A 16,602-nucleotide genomic window follows, 5' to 3' on the forward strand; every position below is an offset into this window, starting at 1 on the left:
GCATCATGACCTGGGCCAAAGGCAGACCCTTAACCCACTGAGCCACCCAGGCGCCCAAAAAGAGCAGTGCTCTTTTTAAGATGTATTTGTTCATCTCCCCGGGGATTTCAGGAACCTCTACAGAGAAGCACTATCTCATTTTCCGAGCTCATATAATCAGCTTGGTGATTTGGCGTTGAGAAGTTAGCATGTTCTAGAAGATCAGATTGACAACGTGAGCCCCTGCCCCTGTGCTCTGAGGTGGCGTGTTTTAGTGCGTGTTCACACAGAACATGAGTCTTCAGTGAGACATTTCTGTGATGTATGTTGTGTCCCCAGAGGCTTGGCCGTTAGAGTTAACCTGTGTGCTTAAGGTTCTATTTTTCTTCTCTTTATTAGGAAACCATAAATACAGGCCCTTTTGTGATGCGCTCCACGTGTCGGAGATGTGGGGGCCGAGGTTCCATCATCACGACTCCCTGCGTGGTATGCAGAGGAGCAGGACAAGCCAAGCAGAAGAAGAAAGTGGTGATCCCCGTGCCTGCCGGTTGGTCCTGGGCTCCTCCATGCACTGGGGGCTGGGAGAGCTGAGGCCTTCGTTTCCTTGTGATTGGGCTGTTGGAGAAGCTGTGGTTAAGGGCCTGGAGCCCTGGACTGGAGGGGCGGACTAGAATCTCCTTGAATTTTCATCTTTGCACTAGTTCTGCTACGGGCTACCCTTGCATGCCACATTGGGCAGAAGGGACCTGACACGTCTGCTCTGCTCCTGTGGGGCTCCTCCACCTTCTGTCGTCAAGACCAGCATGGTCCCCACTGCCAGCCCAGTCTGCACCACCACTCCTCCCTCCTGGCCCCCAGGGGCAGCCTATGACTGCTCTCCCCAACTGGCTTTCTCCTGGGGCGGGCTTTCCCCTGCAGGGTGATCATGCTGTGACTGTTGGGGTGGAGTAAGGCCTCCAGTCTCAGCCCCTACTGGCCTCTGCAGCCTCCGTCTTGTTAGTCTCCCCTGGTTGCCTGCCCTGCATGACTTTCACGTAGCTCCTTGAACAGGCCGTGATGCCTCCCAGGACAGAGCAGCGTATACCACTCCCTGTGTCTCAAGCTCACTTTCCACCTTCTTTTCAGCAGGCTAACTCTTCTCCCCAAGCTCCTAGCGCAAGTGTCGCTTCCCCGGGGCAGCCTTCTGGAACTCTCCCTGTTCCCTACACGTCCTTTGTCTTTTCCTTCTAAGAACATGATCCTCTTTGTAATGATGCGTTTGTTAGTGTTAACTCTTTGGTCGATAGCTTTCTCCCCTACTAGACTCTGAACTCACTGAAATACTACACAGACTGGTAGGAGTAGGGGTCCAGTACACTTGGATAAATGAATAGAAGGTGCTCTTGTTTGTTTATCAGTTGCTGTATTTGCACCCTTGAAAAGTTACACTCGTTGGACGTACTGTATGTAATTGTGTTCCTCCTCACAGGCATGAGTAAGCAAGTCAGTGGTTTGTAAATGGATCTAGGGCAGAAAATTCCTTGGGAGGTCCCAAGATAATTCTTCCCTTTTGAACTTTTGTTCTTCCTTATAGGAGTCGAGGATGGCCAGACTGTGCGGATGCCTGTAGGAAAAAGGGAAATTTTCATCACATTCAGGGTAGGTGCTCTGCCTGTACGGCTTCTCTCCAGCCCTCTCCCTCTGGGTGTGGGTGCAGCCCGGGCTTCTCGCTAGAGAGAGGTTGGCGCTTCATGGGAGCATATCTGGCCATCTGCGTTTCTAAGGGCAACAGTGGCCACCTCAGTAGGGTTGTTAAACATCCGTCACGTCAGACCTTCGTGCTAGGTTTGGACAGAGCAAAGTTTCCTCAAGATGTTTACAGGTTGGAAACATAGCACACATAAAAATGCAGAACACATCTCCTTGTGTTTTTAACTTATGTATTGAATTGTTTGTGGAGATAGCAAGTGCCAAAGGTACAGCTTTACATACCGTGTGCAGGAGCAGACCTGGTTTTCTGGAACGGGGGGATGGTGAGGGGGATAGCGCCCTGTCCTGGCAGCCCCGCCAGGTGCACGCCTGAGGAAGGCCGCGCAGGCTGCGTGCGAGACTCCTTCGCTCGTAGCAGTGAGACTCCGACAACAGCCTGCTGCCCTCGGAGAAGAGGGAGAAGAACATGGCCGAGTGCACCACACGGGCCAGAGTGCCTCAGAGCAGCCAGAGGAAGAAACCAGAGCCACATGTGTCAGCACGACACATCTGGAGACTTCTCAGTTACCAGTGAGGGAAGGAAAGCGGATTGCAAGCAGAGGCAGGGAGGGACACGGTCAACAGTTCACACGTGAGATGGTGCTACATATTATTTGGGGGCACGTGTGTATATGTAGGAACGGTCACTCCTCCATTCATCGTGGTGGTCACTCGGGGTCGGGGGGGCTGGAGGGTTGGTACCTCAGCTGGGTTGTGGGCACTGTGTGTGTGTGTGTGTGTGTGTGTGTGATGTTACTTACTTTGCCTGTTCGTATGTGTGTGAAATACTTCATAATTTAAAAGAAAGATAAAAATACTGTAAAGGGTGAACTGCTAGACCAGGAGATACAAGACAAAGGTGACCTGCTGGAAGCCAGGCTCTACGACAGGTAGGCCCCACTCCCATGTGATAATAGACAAGAACACAGAGAGGGCATGGCTGCGAGGCAAGGAGTGTCTTTGATGCCGAAAAGTGCTTACAAAGTCGGAGTCATTCCCGTGCTGCCCATCTGTCTTGAGGGTAGTTTGTACCAAATGACTGTTAGGAGAATAAACTGTTTGCCTTTGTAGATGTACTAGTCTGTGTAAACCTTCCATTAGAGTAAGATTTTTGTTGTAATGTTCAAAAAGCCAATTTTACTTTTTTATTTGTCAGTTGAACGGCTTGATCTGAGACTGACACTCTTGCATTGCAGCATAGAAACAAATCTGGTGTAACTCCTGGAGCCTGGGGCCACGTTCTGCTTTGGCAAAAGTACATTCTCTCCCTCGTTACTCTGTTCCTCACACAGAAGCAGCGTCACCGTAACACATGTCAGGGCCTGTACCCAGGCTGCTGGGATGTGGGGCTGTTGTCCTTCTCAGGGAGGACTTCTCCGCCCGTGACTGCATCTGTTGTGCTTGGCCCTAGGTGCAGAAAAGCCCTGTGTTCCGGAGGGACGGTGCAGACATCCACTCCGACCTCTTTATTTCCATAGCTCAGGCTCTTCTTGGAGGGACAGCCAGAGCACAGGGCCTATACGAGACCATTACCGTGACGGTAAGAGGGCGGGGATGTCTTTGCCAGTCTTGTACTTCATCACTCTTTTTTTCTGAAACAGCTGAGAAGTGACAGAACCTGTGAGCAAGCAGCATGTCAGGGACTCAGAGATGAGGTCTGGGGGAGGCAGGAGGAAGGTCAGGCCATTCCTTGGGTTCGAATCACAGACTGTGGGCCTTGACTGTGGAATCGCCAGGGAAGGCAGTTCCTGGGTCGAATCTGCTCCTCTGCGGGCACCAGGCACCAGCCTCAGCAGCATGCCCCTGTGTGGGCCTTGCCTCCTCTCTGCTCTTACTCTCTGTGCTCCCGCACTCCTCCTTGTGGGCTCATCTCCCCAAACTGCCTGCCTGCAAGTCCCTGTCATGGGCTCTGCTCCGGACGGACCCCAGTTTAGCCAGTTTCCATGTGGTTGTCTAGAAACCTGAATGGCAGTTCTTTCCTAGGAGTAAGTCTTTATGTAGTGAAATGTTTCCATTTGAGTAACTGGAGACCAAGGCAAACCACAGATTTCCTTTCTTTATAGATCCCCCCTGGGATTCAGACAGACCAGAAGATTCGGATGAGTGGGAAGGGCATCCCCCGGATTAACAGCTACGGTTATGGAGATCACTACATTCACATCAAGATAAGAGTTCCAAAGTGCGTGCCCACGTAGCCATGGTGAGGTCCGCCCGATCTCCGCACCTTCCCCACCCAGCAGGGCCCGGTTGAGGGCTTTTTACCTGCCGGGCCCTGTGCTGAGCCCCCCGGCCTGGGCCTGCTGTCCGCTGCTGTGAGCACGGAGGCTTGTGCAGGCTTGTGCTGCTTCCTCCCTCTAGCCAGGTGTGTCCTGCCCGAGTTCCCCCTTGCAAAGTGGGCATAATAAAAAAAAAAGTGGACTCATTAGCTGCCCAGAAATTGAGTAATACATCGGGCATATGTGGCTGTAGCTGCTGTTGTCCTTTTTGCTATTACTGCTGTCAGGGCACTGGGGGTCTGCTGGGAGAGGCAAATCTGTAACTGGATCATGGCTCGTGACATCTGCATCCTCTGGGAGGAAGGTCTGAGCGCAGTGCTGGGGCCTCCCACCCCTCTGGGAAAGACTGGCTTAACGGGACTCCTTTTAGTTAGTTAACTTCCTACATAAGACACTTGTAAGAGGCCCCCCCTTTTAAGTAAACTGTTTAGTATTTATGGCAGCTGTTTAAAAACAGCTTAGGGTATTTTAGGAGATTTTCTTTTGTCTTAATGCTATGCTAATTTTCAGGTGAACAACAAGGATTTGACAGTTCGATAGGTGATGGGGTGCTCACCGTGATGAGCATAGCAGTTTCCATTTTCTTGATTGAAGCTTCGAGGGTGTGGCTCTTAGGTTCAGGGTGTGTCTCCCTGCCTGGGTTGGGGGCCCCACATTTCCCACATGCTGACATGGGAACTGGCCAAGCCCGTCATTAAAGGGCTGCCTGGAGGAAACACTCAACTGTGTTTGGTCCACAGGAGACTGACAAGCCGGCAGCAGAGCCTGATCCTGAGCTACGCTGAGGACGAGACCGACGTGGAGGGGACAGTGAACGGCATCACCAACACCAGCACGGGTAAGGCGGCACGGCAGCGTGCGGAAGTCCTCTCAGTCGTCGGACACACGGTTCCGGAGCATGTTGGGGTTTCCGTTTGCAGGGAGCAGGGTAGAAAGGGGAGCTGGGGCACCTGGGTGGCTCAGTTGGTTAAGCGACTGCCTTTGGCTCAGGTCATGATACTGGAGTCCCGGGATCGAGTCTGCTTCTCCCTCTGACCCTCCCCCCTCTCATGTGCTCTCTCTCTCTCTCTCATTCTCGCTCTCTCAAATAAATAATAAAATCTTAAAAAAAAAAAAAAAACTATAAAAAAAGGGAAGCTGTGAGCTAGGAGGAGCTGAGTGCCAGCCGCGCTCCCGAGTAAAGCCACCCTGACTTGCTCTGTGTGCGCAGAGGTCAGGAGGTCAGAGAGCGCCAGCCTGCCTCCTGCCAGAGAGCAGCCGTATGTCTCCCAGAGCTGCTCTGCTGAGTTCTATCCCCGGTTCTGCCACTTGCCTTGTGACCTTGGGCACAACCCTACATGACATTCCTTGTAGCGGCTGAAGGAGAAGATGGATTGGAAGGCTTTCTGCAGTCCTGACCCAGAGCGCCTCACCGAGACCTCAGTAAAAAAGCCGGTCACGTGACTGCAGATCCGCCTGTGCACAGCAGGTCTGACTCTTGAGTTCGTCTGGCCATGAGCACATGCCTCATTCACTCTGCACTCCAGTGTCATGCTCTGTCTGTGGAGTGTATCTACATGTCAGTGATTTGACACCAAAATGCTGGCAGGTGGGAGCTTTGGTGAAGGACACTGTGGCCATGGCACCTCTTCCCGTGGGAGGTGGGGGGTGCGCTGCGGAGGAGTGCTGGTCCTCCTTTGGTGGGGACAGGCTGTGCAAGTGTGCTGGCTTCAGCCGCCCATGCTTCCTCCTCTTTGCCTCGTCGTGTTTTTGTCTGGGTCGTGCACGCCCCTCCCATGTCCTCAGAGCCCGAATGGTCACTCGGAGCAGGTGGTGGGAGTTTCCCAGGGAGTTGGAGGGCTTGGCCTGGGAGCCCAGGGGTGGCGGTCCCAGCAGCAATGGACTCTGCATGGACTTTGTTGAGCTTCGTTGAGTCCAGGGGACCAAGTCCTCTGTGCAAAAGCAGCCACCACAATTCCTGTCTGTAGCCTGACCAAATGGAATGGTTTGGTGCCTGAACTTTTATATTCTTGTTAACATCTCTTGAACTAAAAAGAAGTGGGAATAGCTCTTCCACCTAATTCTGGTTGTGCTCCTCCAGCGTCTTCCTGAATTGCAACCGTTCCCAGTCACCTAGCATGACTTGCTCTGCAGACACCCTAGCTTTCCTCCTCTCACCACCTACGGGGAGCTTGACATCTGCCTGAGTGAGCCCACGATGGTGACGTGGGCCTTGTTCACTATATTAGAATGTTGGTGTTTTTATCAGTTCCTCTCTGGTCGTTTAAATTGAGAGTTGGTCATAGAGTCAGCTTATGAGTGTCTTTCTGACCCTTGTGGCTTTCATGGTTCCTTGTCCTGATAGCTCATTCCCTTCCCCTTGTTCAGCCAGGCTTTGTTGGGAACCTCATGTGTGCCAGACACTTTGCCAGTTCTTTTTAAATTTTTACTGACATAGTTTTGCTGAGTGTAGCTTAACTTTAATATATGCACTGGATGCGTTTCTAAAAGTTGTTTATAAAGTATAGTAGGTATGTCAAATTATTTTTCTTTTCCCATTCACTTTCATTGTCATTTCAGAGTTGTATTCCAGTGGAAAATTTGGCTCCCAGACATAATTTTTTATTTATTTTTATTTTTTTTAAACGATTCATTTGGGACAGAGGGAGAGAGGGAAAGAGTGAGAGAGAGAGAGCATAAGCAGGGGGAGCAGCAGAGGGAGACTCCCCGCTGATCGGGGAGCCCAATATGGGGCTCAATCCCAGGACCCCAGTATCATGACCTGAGCCGAAGGCAGATGCTTAACCAACTGAGCCACCCGGGTGCCCCTCAGATCACTTTTTTAACAGCCTCCAATACACATGAGTCAGGGTGTCCTTGGAGACTGATGAGAGTCATCACAGATACAAATTGATTCCTGGGTGTCTTTGCTTTCGTTAGGGGAAGGGGCACCTGGAAGGCATTTGGGATAGATTCAGTTACATAGGAAACTGACCTAAAGTTTGGGGGGGGGGGATTTAGTATCCCTTGATCATTTTTGGTTCCTAATGCAGCTGATGAAAACCTTAATGGCTGAGCCTAACTTCTTTCCCAGTCTGTGAACCAGAAAGTCCAGAAAGTCGCGGTGTGCTTAGGGACTTTTAGGGCTCAAGGCTAAGCAGTAGGACACGGGGAATCAGGACAGTCTGATGCTACTGTGTGACTTTTTGAGTTAAAGACAGTGTGGCTTATTTATGTTTCTGGATCATCGTTAATTCTTGGTGACAACACACATACGTACGTTTACCTGTAAGTGTAGAAATCAGTTTCAGAGCTCATTATTTGGGTATCCCACCTGCTGTTTCTCTTTTCTGACATAGTTGATGGTGTTGACCTTTACACAGGGTGGAGGCAGGAAGAAGATGAAGGGAAAGACATTTTAATAGAATGAGAGGTACTCTTGCTGGTTCAGCCTGTGCGTGTAGATGGCTCAGGGAGCCAGGCTGTCAATAAAGACCTGTGCCTCCACCTGTAGGGTGACCCAGTCCTCAGAAATCAGATCCTGGAATCCTGTTGCCCTGTTTCTTCAGACACATGTTCATTGAGCATTTGTTTTGTACTAAGAAATGACGTGCACAGACAGGGTCCCTGCCTTCAGCCAGCTTACAGATAACGAGAGAAGGTGGCAAGCGTTGAACCCCAGATATGTGCCAGACCCTCCTCATAACACTAGGACTTTGTGCTCATGGAGAAAACATTTTGGCCCCAAAACGTGGCACATATTCATGGGATGAGCATTACCTGTTACTCTTCCCCTGGTATCACCTTAAATATAAACAGCCATCAAGCAGTTCTGACTTGGGATCCCTGCCTGTAGTAAGCTGGCATGTTCTTTGAATCCCCCAACACCTTGCATAGCACCTGGTGCAAGGCTGCTCATAGTAAATGTTGGCTGAGTTTATTTGAATTCATTTTCCTAACCATCAGCTGAGAGATGCTCTGAGGGATGGGAGTGTAAGCCCTTTTCAGGAAAGAGGAGACCTGTGGCCTCAGCTTGGACCTCTGTGTTGGCTGGGCAGCCCCTCTGGCTGGGGTCACCTTCTGAAGGTGTAGACTAGAAATGCTCGTGTAATGCCCATTCAGCTGGAGTGGGCTTCCACTATGGGCATTTCCTCTTCTAAAGGCAAAAGTCAAATACTGGCTGTATTTAGAGAAGCTTCGGAAGCCAAGTGCCCTTGTTGGTATCCTAGTCCTGAGATCAGCAGGCACCTGAGCGTCCAGGATGTCCTGTAAGGACACCTACCCTAGGCTAGAAAAGCCATGTGTTTATAGACTTTGTCATCTGTGTACATAGTTTATTCCTGATGCTTGGTTCAGAATTGTAAATTCAGTGCTTATATCCTTTGATGTCCCTGCCAGTAAACCTTATTCCTGAATGAGACTGTAGTCCTTATATCCAAATTTAAAATAGAGATGAGGGGCGTCTGGGTGGCTTAGTCGGGTAAACGTCTGCCTTCAGCTCAAGTCATGATCTTGGGGTCCTGGGATCGAGCCCTATGTTGGGCTACCTGCGCAGCGGAAAGTCTGCTTCTCCCTTTCCCTTTGCAGCTGCATGCGCGCTCTCTCTCTCTTTCTCTAATAAATAAAATCTTTAAAAACATAAAATAGATGCGATGATGTTCCTGGTTGTAGGGGGTGAGAATTTCTGGACGTGTGTCTGTGTTTTGTTTTGTTTTGTTGTTGTTGTGAATCATTAACCAGTTAACTAGATGCTTTTTCTGGGGACTTTGGCCACCGTGGCTCACATGCTTGTCGCCATGGGGCATAACTGCTTCCAGCCTTCTGGTGACAAGGACAGCAGAGTTGGGGGAGGAGGGTGACGGCCGTCTGAGTGTTTCTGTGCCCCATCGTGACTGGTAGCTAACAGCTTGGGTTCTGAGGTCCGCTGATGTAGGGCCCTGCTCTGCTGTTATTAGCTGGAAAGCCTTAGGCAAATCACTTCCCTCTCCAGGCCTCAGCAGTAGCATCTGTAAGTTGGAAACGATAATAGCACATACTTCACGGGGTCCTTACATGATCAAATGAGATCAAGTAGGGAAAGCATCTGACATGGTACTCGGCACGTGTTAAAAGCTCCACCAGCTCTAACATAGCGATGCATGCACACACATAAAGATTTGTCATCCCCGTAACAAGAACATGACGAAATTCAGTATTCTTGCTCTCCTGTGTCTGAGGAGGCCCAGGAGTGATGGGAAATTTCTGGTTTGTGTGTTGCTTTGTGTTAGGAGGGTCTTTGTTACTTAAGCCTTTATGTAAGAACAGGGACAGAAGGGACTAAGGGAAGGCACACATGGCCTTGTCATCTGTGGTAGTGGCACCTCTGCTGTGGTGATTGTTCAGTGCCTAGGTCCTCCGTGGGGGGCCCCTGGGAGTTGGGGATCACCTGGCCTCCTTGGCTTTGGTGATTGCTCCGACCTTGGTTAGCACATCCTTGTTTCGGGCCACTGCTCTCTCTCTAAGCTCTGAGAGCATGCCAGGTGCACGGGACTGCCCAGGGGGCTGAACCCAGGACAGCCCTGCCCACCCCTGCTTGGGGCCTGGTACCCTGGCTGAGACCTTGGGGACCATGACCATTTCTTCCTGTGCCACACACTGTACTTGGCATATGCGTCCTAGCGCATCAGTGATGTGCTCTACAGTTTAAAATCCTGAGTATGGGTGCATAGTCTAGCTCGTGGCATTCACATGCCCTACCTGCCTACTGGTTGGCAGATCTTGAAAAGGATGTGCTTATGCGGCAGCCTTGATCTCCGTAGCCTCTGCTTGGGCCCTGAAGAAACAGCAGAGCAGCTTCCCTTTGTCTGGAGCATCTGGCTCAGATGCTCTTTTTTTTTTTTTTTTTTAAGATTTTATTTATTTATTTGAGAGAGAACGAGAGCATGAGTGGGGAGGAGAGGGAGAAGCAGGCTCCCTGCTGAGCAAGGAGCTGGATGCGGGGCTTGATCCCAGGACCCTGGGATCATGACCTAGGCTGAAGGCAGTGGCTTAACCAACTGAGCCACCCAGGTGCCCCTCAGATGCTCTTGATAGGGAGTTTGCCCAGTGACATACAGGGTCCCCCGCTGCCATCGTTATAGGTTAGAAGAATCACACGTGTTGTGGGATTCCACGAGGCAGTGAGTCCCCTCCTTGAGTGTCCCGGAGACATTAGGTGCACATGTATGGAGCATGGAAGCTGGTAGGTTGGTCTTGGCACGTGTTCTTCACCTTCCAAGAGTCAGTGGCAAGGTTTTTAAGAGCTTGGGTTCTGGACCTGACTGCTTGGGTTTGAACTCCGTTCTCCCTCCCACCTACCAGCTGTCACCTTGGGCAAACTACCTAACCTCTCTGTGCATTTGTGTTTTGTGTTTTATTTTTTTTCATCTGTGACATTTACTTGTAAAGGATTAAATGAGCTCCCGTGAAATCTGTGTGGCCTGGCCTGGATGGCATCTGGCACTTGGCGGTTGTGACAGTTGTTACGATGGAGATAGCTGGTCATTGTCCCTCTCTGCGTCTTGTTTCCCTGTTGTGGGCCAGTGACTTGAGGAGCAGTTGGGATACACTAAAGCACGGAGTGGCCCATTTGCTTCAGTCATCTGACAGGCGAGGCTGTCCTGGCCAGCCTGGGAGTGGTCCCCTCCCCTTTCAGGGTGGTGCTTGGTGGCTTCTTGAGTGACCAGCCCCTGGGTGGCCAGGTGTGGGTAGGCGGGGCCAGGGATGGGACTCCTGGAGGTGGCGCCCTTCACCCCAGTTCTTTCTGCTGTTTGTGCCCAGGTGGCAGGACCATGGATAGCTCCGCAGGAGGCAAGGCTAGGCCTGAGGCTGGGGAGGACAAGGAGGGATTCCTTTCCAAACTTAAGAAAATGTTTACCTCCTGATACCTAGCCGAGGTAGGAAAACCCTGAGGTTTCTTCCCCTTTGTATCCCTGTGAACTAATCCCTGTTTTCCCTCACTTTAACCAATATCATACCCCTGCTCCCTACTCCCAGCCTTAGAAGAGGTGCCAATCTAGGTGTGGTGTATCTAGCTCTACTCAAAACCAGGCCTCCTGGTCTGTGCAGATGCCTGCATCAGGGCAAGCTGGCAGCCTCAGCCAGCAGCGCTGGGCTGAACCCGACTGCCCCAGCTGGCCTTCTGTCATGCCCACTTTCTGGAGAGGTTGCACGGGGGTGGGGGGCGCCTCACAGCCCTCCTTCCACCAGCTGCCAGGGGAACCGGGCTTCCCACGGTCACAGAGGGCAAGTCATAGCAGAGCCAGGCCTAGAACTCAGATCTCCCCAGCCTTCTGTCTGATTCATAGCACCCATCCTGCCTGGGAGGCGCAGGGCCATGTAAACCTCAGGGGGCTGCCGGGAGTTACGCTTGCTCACTGTGATGTCTTGGGACTTGCTTTTCACTTCTTCTGGTCCCTGGTGGCTGGGACTCCTGGTGCAGCCCCCTCCCAGGGATAACAGAAGCTCACCCACAGGGTGTCTTCCTCCTGGGATGCTGGTGAAACGTAACCATTTGTGTCTTGGCTCAGGAAAACGGTCCACTGGAAACTAGGCTGGGAGTAGCAGCCCCTCCTCATGGCCAGGGCACCAGAAGGATTCCAGAACAGCAGCACCGGGCTCCTTTCTGCAGAGGGCAACAGCAAAATCATGTGACAACATACGTCTCCACGGAACGGTCATGGGACAGCCCCTGGGCAGTAGGGTGTGGCATGCGTAAGGGATGGTACAACTGTCCTGTCCATGGGTAGGTAATGTGGCCTTTTCTGGCTCAGGCGGAATAAAACAACTGGACATCTCTTCCAGAGCTAAAACTCTAATTTGGAATCAAATGTGGAGATATTAGTTAAAGAATTAAAGGCCATGCTTACAGCTTAAAAATGAAGCCTTAAGCTGCACCGAGTCATCAAGTGATTAATTTCCCTCTGAGCAAACCTCCGGGAGGTTCTGGAATGAGTCTTTCCTTCCAGATTGTCTTTCTGAGGAACCTGGGGCCTGCATGCCCCACCACATCATCCATCCTTCAGCAGAGACATCCTGTTTCCTTCCTGGAGTTTGTTTTAATTCCCAAAGATCCCAAGCAGCTGGAACGTGGGCACCTTGGGGCCTGGGGAGGCACATACCAAGGGCGTCCCTGGAGATGCCATTCCTGACCATGTGGGCCGTGATCTTTATCAGGACGGATAGTCCTTCCTTCCACCGTGTTTGGGGTGACCTTTCATCCCTGACTTGAATTCTGTTGTTCTATGCCAGGCGTGGGGCTCCTGCCCTTCTGCTGGACCACAGGTGGTCACGGCTGCAGCCTGGGCCCAGCAGGCTAACAGCCTGTTAACCCAGTGCCCTGGCCCCTCTGCCTGCCAGGGGCTTGGTTCTCACCACTCACACTGTTGACGTCTGTTTTCAGAAGTGTGTGTAAATTTTTCAATGCTGAGAATCATTGTCTTCTGTAGAAATGTTTGTTCAGAAAAGGAAAGCACAGTCTGAGCAGTTGCAGATTTCACCGTCCAGCCAGAGCGAACCACAGTCCCCCAGCCTCGGCTTGTAGGACATACGGGCTCCATGTTTCCAGGTCCTCCCCCTGTGGTAAGACAGGCTAATGGAGAAAACTTATGAATAGTTTCCTTTTTGCTTTCCTTCATAATTTACTAAAATAAAGTATCTATTACTGTCTAAGAATGTAAAATGATTCTGTATCAATGTAAATAAGATATTACTGCAAAAAGATACTTAAAACATAAATTGTGGTCATTTCTTCTTTGAAATTTGAATTCAAACCACTTTCTGCAGGGGGCTTAGCAGTGGGGTTGCTGGTGTTCTGTCTACTGACAGGGCTGTCCCACATCACCGCTGGCCTTCCTGGGGCCAGCTGGAGAGGTAGCTGGCCTTGTCCAGAGTTGCACCAGCCCAGGAGCATACACACACTGGTGGCTGGGTGGTGCTCTGACAAGCCCTGACCTTCCAGCCCAGATCCCAGAGCAGGGAGCTTGCCATGGGACAGTGTGCTGATTGGATTGAATGTTCTGAAATTCAGAGAGCCCACGAGAAGATGTGCATGTCACTGTCTCCCTCACTAGATTTTTCTATTATTTTCAGAGCAACAGTGATTATTTATTTATTTACTTATTTATTTTGTTAAAATTTTTGCTCATTGTAGTTTAACTAGTTGGGGCTCCCAGCTGAGGCTGTCTCACAAAAGCCCCGATTCCTGGCACAACCAGAGTGGCCCTGAGCACAGAGCTCAGACCCACCAGGGCTCTGGGCTGAGCAGGTGAGCTGTGGGAGCCCTTGCGGGGCTGGGTGAAGAGGTTGGGAAGAGCTGGTGGGCACAGAGAGGAGTGGAGAAGTAGGTGGGGAGGGAAAGGTGCATGCGTGGGTGAGGCTGACCTGGGCACTGGAGCCTGGCTCCGACCCACCGGCAGGTCTCTGCTCGGATTTGTTTCCCACCTGAGCCATTCTCTTCCTCTTGAGGCCTTTGGGTTTGAGTGGACTTGAATGCTTGCTTCTCTGTCATGAAAACCCCTCCTCAAAGACAACAATCCCCTCCAGTCTCATAAGCTTCTTGGCTACCTAGGTGTCCAGAGACTGCCCCACCCTCGCTCTGCCCTTCTGCTGCACTGGGGTCTGTCACTGAATTCGGATACTTATAGCTCTTGCTGAGGTATGTTTTAGCGCTGGGAAACCTGTACTTTGTATCTCTTATTTTTTTTAAAGATCTTTAATTTTTAAAATTTTTTTACTTTTTAAAGATACTATTTATTTGAGAGGGAGTGGGAGTGATCGAATATGAATGGGGGGTGGGCAGAGGGAGAAGCAGATTTCCCGCTGAGCAGGGAGCCTGATGCGGGGCTCGATCCCAGGACCTGAAGATCATGACTTGAGCCGAATGCAGACGCTTAACTGCCTGAGCCACCCAGATGCCCCCAAAGATCTTATTTTTAAGTAATCTCCACACCCATGGTGGGGCTTGAGCTCACAACCCCGAGATCAAGAGTCACACACACTACCAGTAGACCCAGCCAGGCGCCCCATATCTTTTTTTTTTAAGATTTTATTTAGGGGCGCCTGGGTGGCTTCAGTCGTTAAGCATCTGCCTTCGGCTCGGGTCATGATCCCAGGGTCCTGGGATCGAGCCCCACATCCGGCTCCCTGCTCAGCAGGAGGCCTGCTTCTCCCTCTCCCACTCCCCATGCTTGTGTTCCCTCTCTCACTGTGTCTCTCTCTGTCAAATAAATAAATAAAAATCTTAAAAAAAAAAAAGATTTTATTTGTCAGAGAATACAAGCAGGGGAAGGGGCAGTGGGAGAGGGAGAAGTAGGCTCCCCGCTGAGCAGGGAGCCCGATGTGGGACTCAATCCCAGGACCCTGAGATCATGCCATGAGCCAAAGGCAGATGCTTAACCAACTGAGCCACCCAGGTGTCCCAAACCCGTATCTTTTTTAATGAGAAGTTATGTCTATTTGGCATGATCCTCATGAAGGGTCGCAGATGAGCCAGTCAGCAACTTTACATAAAGTGAATGGGCCTTGACCTGCTTCCCTCGTGCCGGGAGACCATAGGGAGTGGTGGAGATCAGCTGCCCTGTCTGAAGGGGACGCAAGCAGGAGGAGTGGGGGAGGGAGAAGCAGGCTTCCCGCCGAGCAAGGAGCCTAATGCGGGTCATGATCCCAGGACCCTGGGACCATGACCTGAGCCGAAGGCAGACGCTTAATGACTGAGCCACCCAGGCGCCCTGGGCATCCAGATTTTTATGTGGAGATTGTAGTTACTTCATTTTTGAGGTTACCTGTATTCTACAATTCACCCATTTAAAGTGTACAATTTAGTGGATTTTAGTTCAGTGCTGTGCAACCATCACTACAATTTTAGAACAGTTTCGTCACCCCGAAGAGAAACCCCACGTCCATTAGCAGTTATTCCCTATTTCCAGGTCCCCCAGACCCTGGCAACCACGAATCTGCTTCTTGCCTCTATGATCCACCTATTTGGCACATTTCCTATAAATGGAATCATACAGTATGTGACCTCTTCTGGTTCCTTCTGGTTTCACTTCATATAATGTCTCAAGGTTCATTCCTGTTGTAGCATGAATCAGTTCCCCTTTTTATGGCTGAGTAAATTCCATTCTGTGGATAGACCACATTTGTTTTCCATTCATTCCCTGATACGCATCTGAGTTATTTCCAGTCTTTGGCTATTATCAATAACACTGAAAGCTGTCTCATTTTAAAATGTTGGCAGCTACTTAGATAAGGTACTTAGGAGTAGTCAAGCTCATAGACACAAAGTAGAATGGTTCATGGGGGGCCAGGGAGTGGGTGGGGTGGGGAAGGGAATGGGAAGTTAGTGTTTAATAGGAACGGAGTTTGGGAAGATGAGAAAGTTCTGGAGCTGGAGGGTGGTAAGGGCTGCACAACCGTGAATATAATTAATGCCACTGAACTATACACTTAAACATGACTAAAACGGGGGGCATCTGAGTGGCTCAGTGAGGTGTCCGACTGTTGGATTCAGCCCAGGTTGTGATCTCGGGATCCTGGGATCAGGCCAGTGTCAGGCTCTGTCCTGAGCATGAGTCTGCTGGACTTTCTCTCTCCCTCTCCTTCTGCCCCTCCCTGTCTCTCTCTTGCTCTCTCTCAAATCTTTAAAAAAAAAAAAAGACTAAAACTGTAAACTTTATATTTTACCACAGTTAGGAAAGTGAGAAATGACACCTAACTACTCTATTTCAGGCACCAGATTTCAGAAAACCAGGCACGCATGGCATCCATCTAGCTGGGCCACCTCCACCAGCAGCAGGGGGTTGTGGTGCCTGGAGTCATCCCTTCTGTGTAGTGCTGAACCAGACTTCCCAGCACTGGGTATGACCCACGTGCGCGTCTTTGCTGCAGTGACGGCACAGGCAGGGCACCTCAACTTCAGTGTCCAGGGTGCGGGAAGGGCTGGGTTTCTCTCCAGCCCCATTTAGTTATTGCCAAGAGACAAGGGAAGAGGGTCGCCATGAAAGTCCGTTACAGATCAGATGGTTTAAAATACTAGGATTGGGGGGTGCCTGGTGGCTCAGTCAGTTAAGCGTCTGCCTTCGGCTCAGATCATGGTCCCAGGGTCCTGGGATCGAGCCTGGCATTGGGCTCCCTGCTGAGCAGGGAGACTCCTCCTGCCTCTCCCTGCTTGTGCTCTCTGTCGAATAGATGAAATCTTTAAAAAAACAAAATACTAGGATTGTTTTGTAAGACCTCATTTTTTAGAACAGGTTTAAGTTCTCAGCAAAACTGAAAGGAAAGTACGGAGATTTCTCATACACCCTCTGGCCCCACATGCGCAGCCTCCCCTACTGTCACCACTACCAGAGCGGGACACTTGTTCCAACTGATGAACCTGTACTGATACGTCATCATCACCCAAAGTCCACAGTTTACATCAGGGTTCGCTCTGGGTGGTGTACGTTCTGTGGGTTTGGACAGATCTATCATGACATTATAACATCATAGAGTATTTTTACTGTTGGGGATTTGGGTTATGTGCGCAGTAACCCAATACATTCATTGGTGAATGACCAGTGGGTCATGGTCATATCCAACCCATGGTTGGATAGTTCATAGCACGTGGAGCATCTGATTGTTGCAC

The 16,602-nt window shown here is 50.7% G+C and overlaps 1 protein-coding gene across 2 annotated transcripts in view; it reads left to right on the forward strand.

Moving 5' to 3' along the window:
- Positions 1 to 12,716, forward strand: part of DNAJA3 (DnaJ heat shock protein family (Hsp40) member A3) — a 28,770-nt gene extending 16,054 nt beyond the window's left edge. Inside the window, exons 6-12 of one of the 2 annotated variants that reach the window (XM_035022155.1) lie at positions 379 to 526; positions 1,553 to 1,617; positions 3,119 to 3,247; positions 3,771 to 3,886; positions 4,724 to 4,821; positions 10,761 to 10,876; positions 11,510 to 12,716. In XM_035022155.1, coding sequence (XP_034878046.1) covers positions 379 to 526; positions 1,553 to 1,617; positions 3,119 to 3,247; positions 3,771 to 3,886; positions 4,724 to 4,821; positions 10,761 to 10,864 — 660 coding nt within the window. In that variant the 3' untranslated portion in view covers positions 10,865 to 10,876; positions 11,510 to 12,716. The remainder of the gene's footprint in view (positions 1 to 378; positions 527 to 1,552; positions 1,618 to 3,118; positions 3,248 to 3,770; positions 3,887 to 4,723; positions 4,822 to 10,760; positions 10,877 to 11,509) is intronic. The other variant, XM_035022156.1, reaches the window with a different exon arrangement.
- The last annotated feature ends 3,886 nt before the right edge of the window (positions 12,717 to 16,602 follow it).

This window comes from Mirounga leonina, unplaced genomic scaffold, assembly GCF_011800145.1.
Source record: "Mirounga leonina isolate KUSES-001 unplaced genomic scaffold, KU_Mleo_1.0 Mir_175, whole genome shotgun sequence".
Lineage (NCBI taxonomy): Eukaryota > Metazoa > Chordata > Mammalia > Carnivora > Phocidae > Mirounga > Mirounga leonina.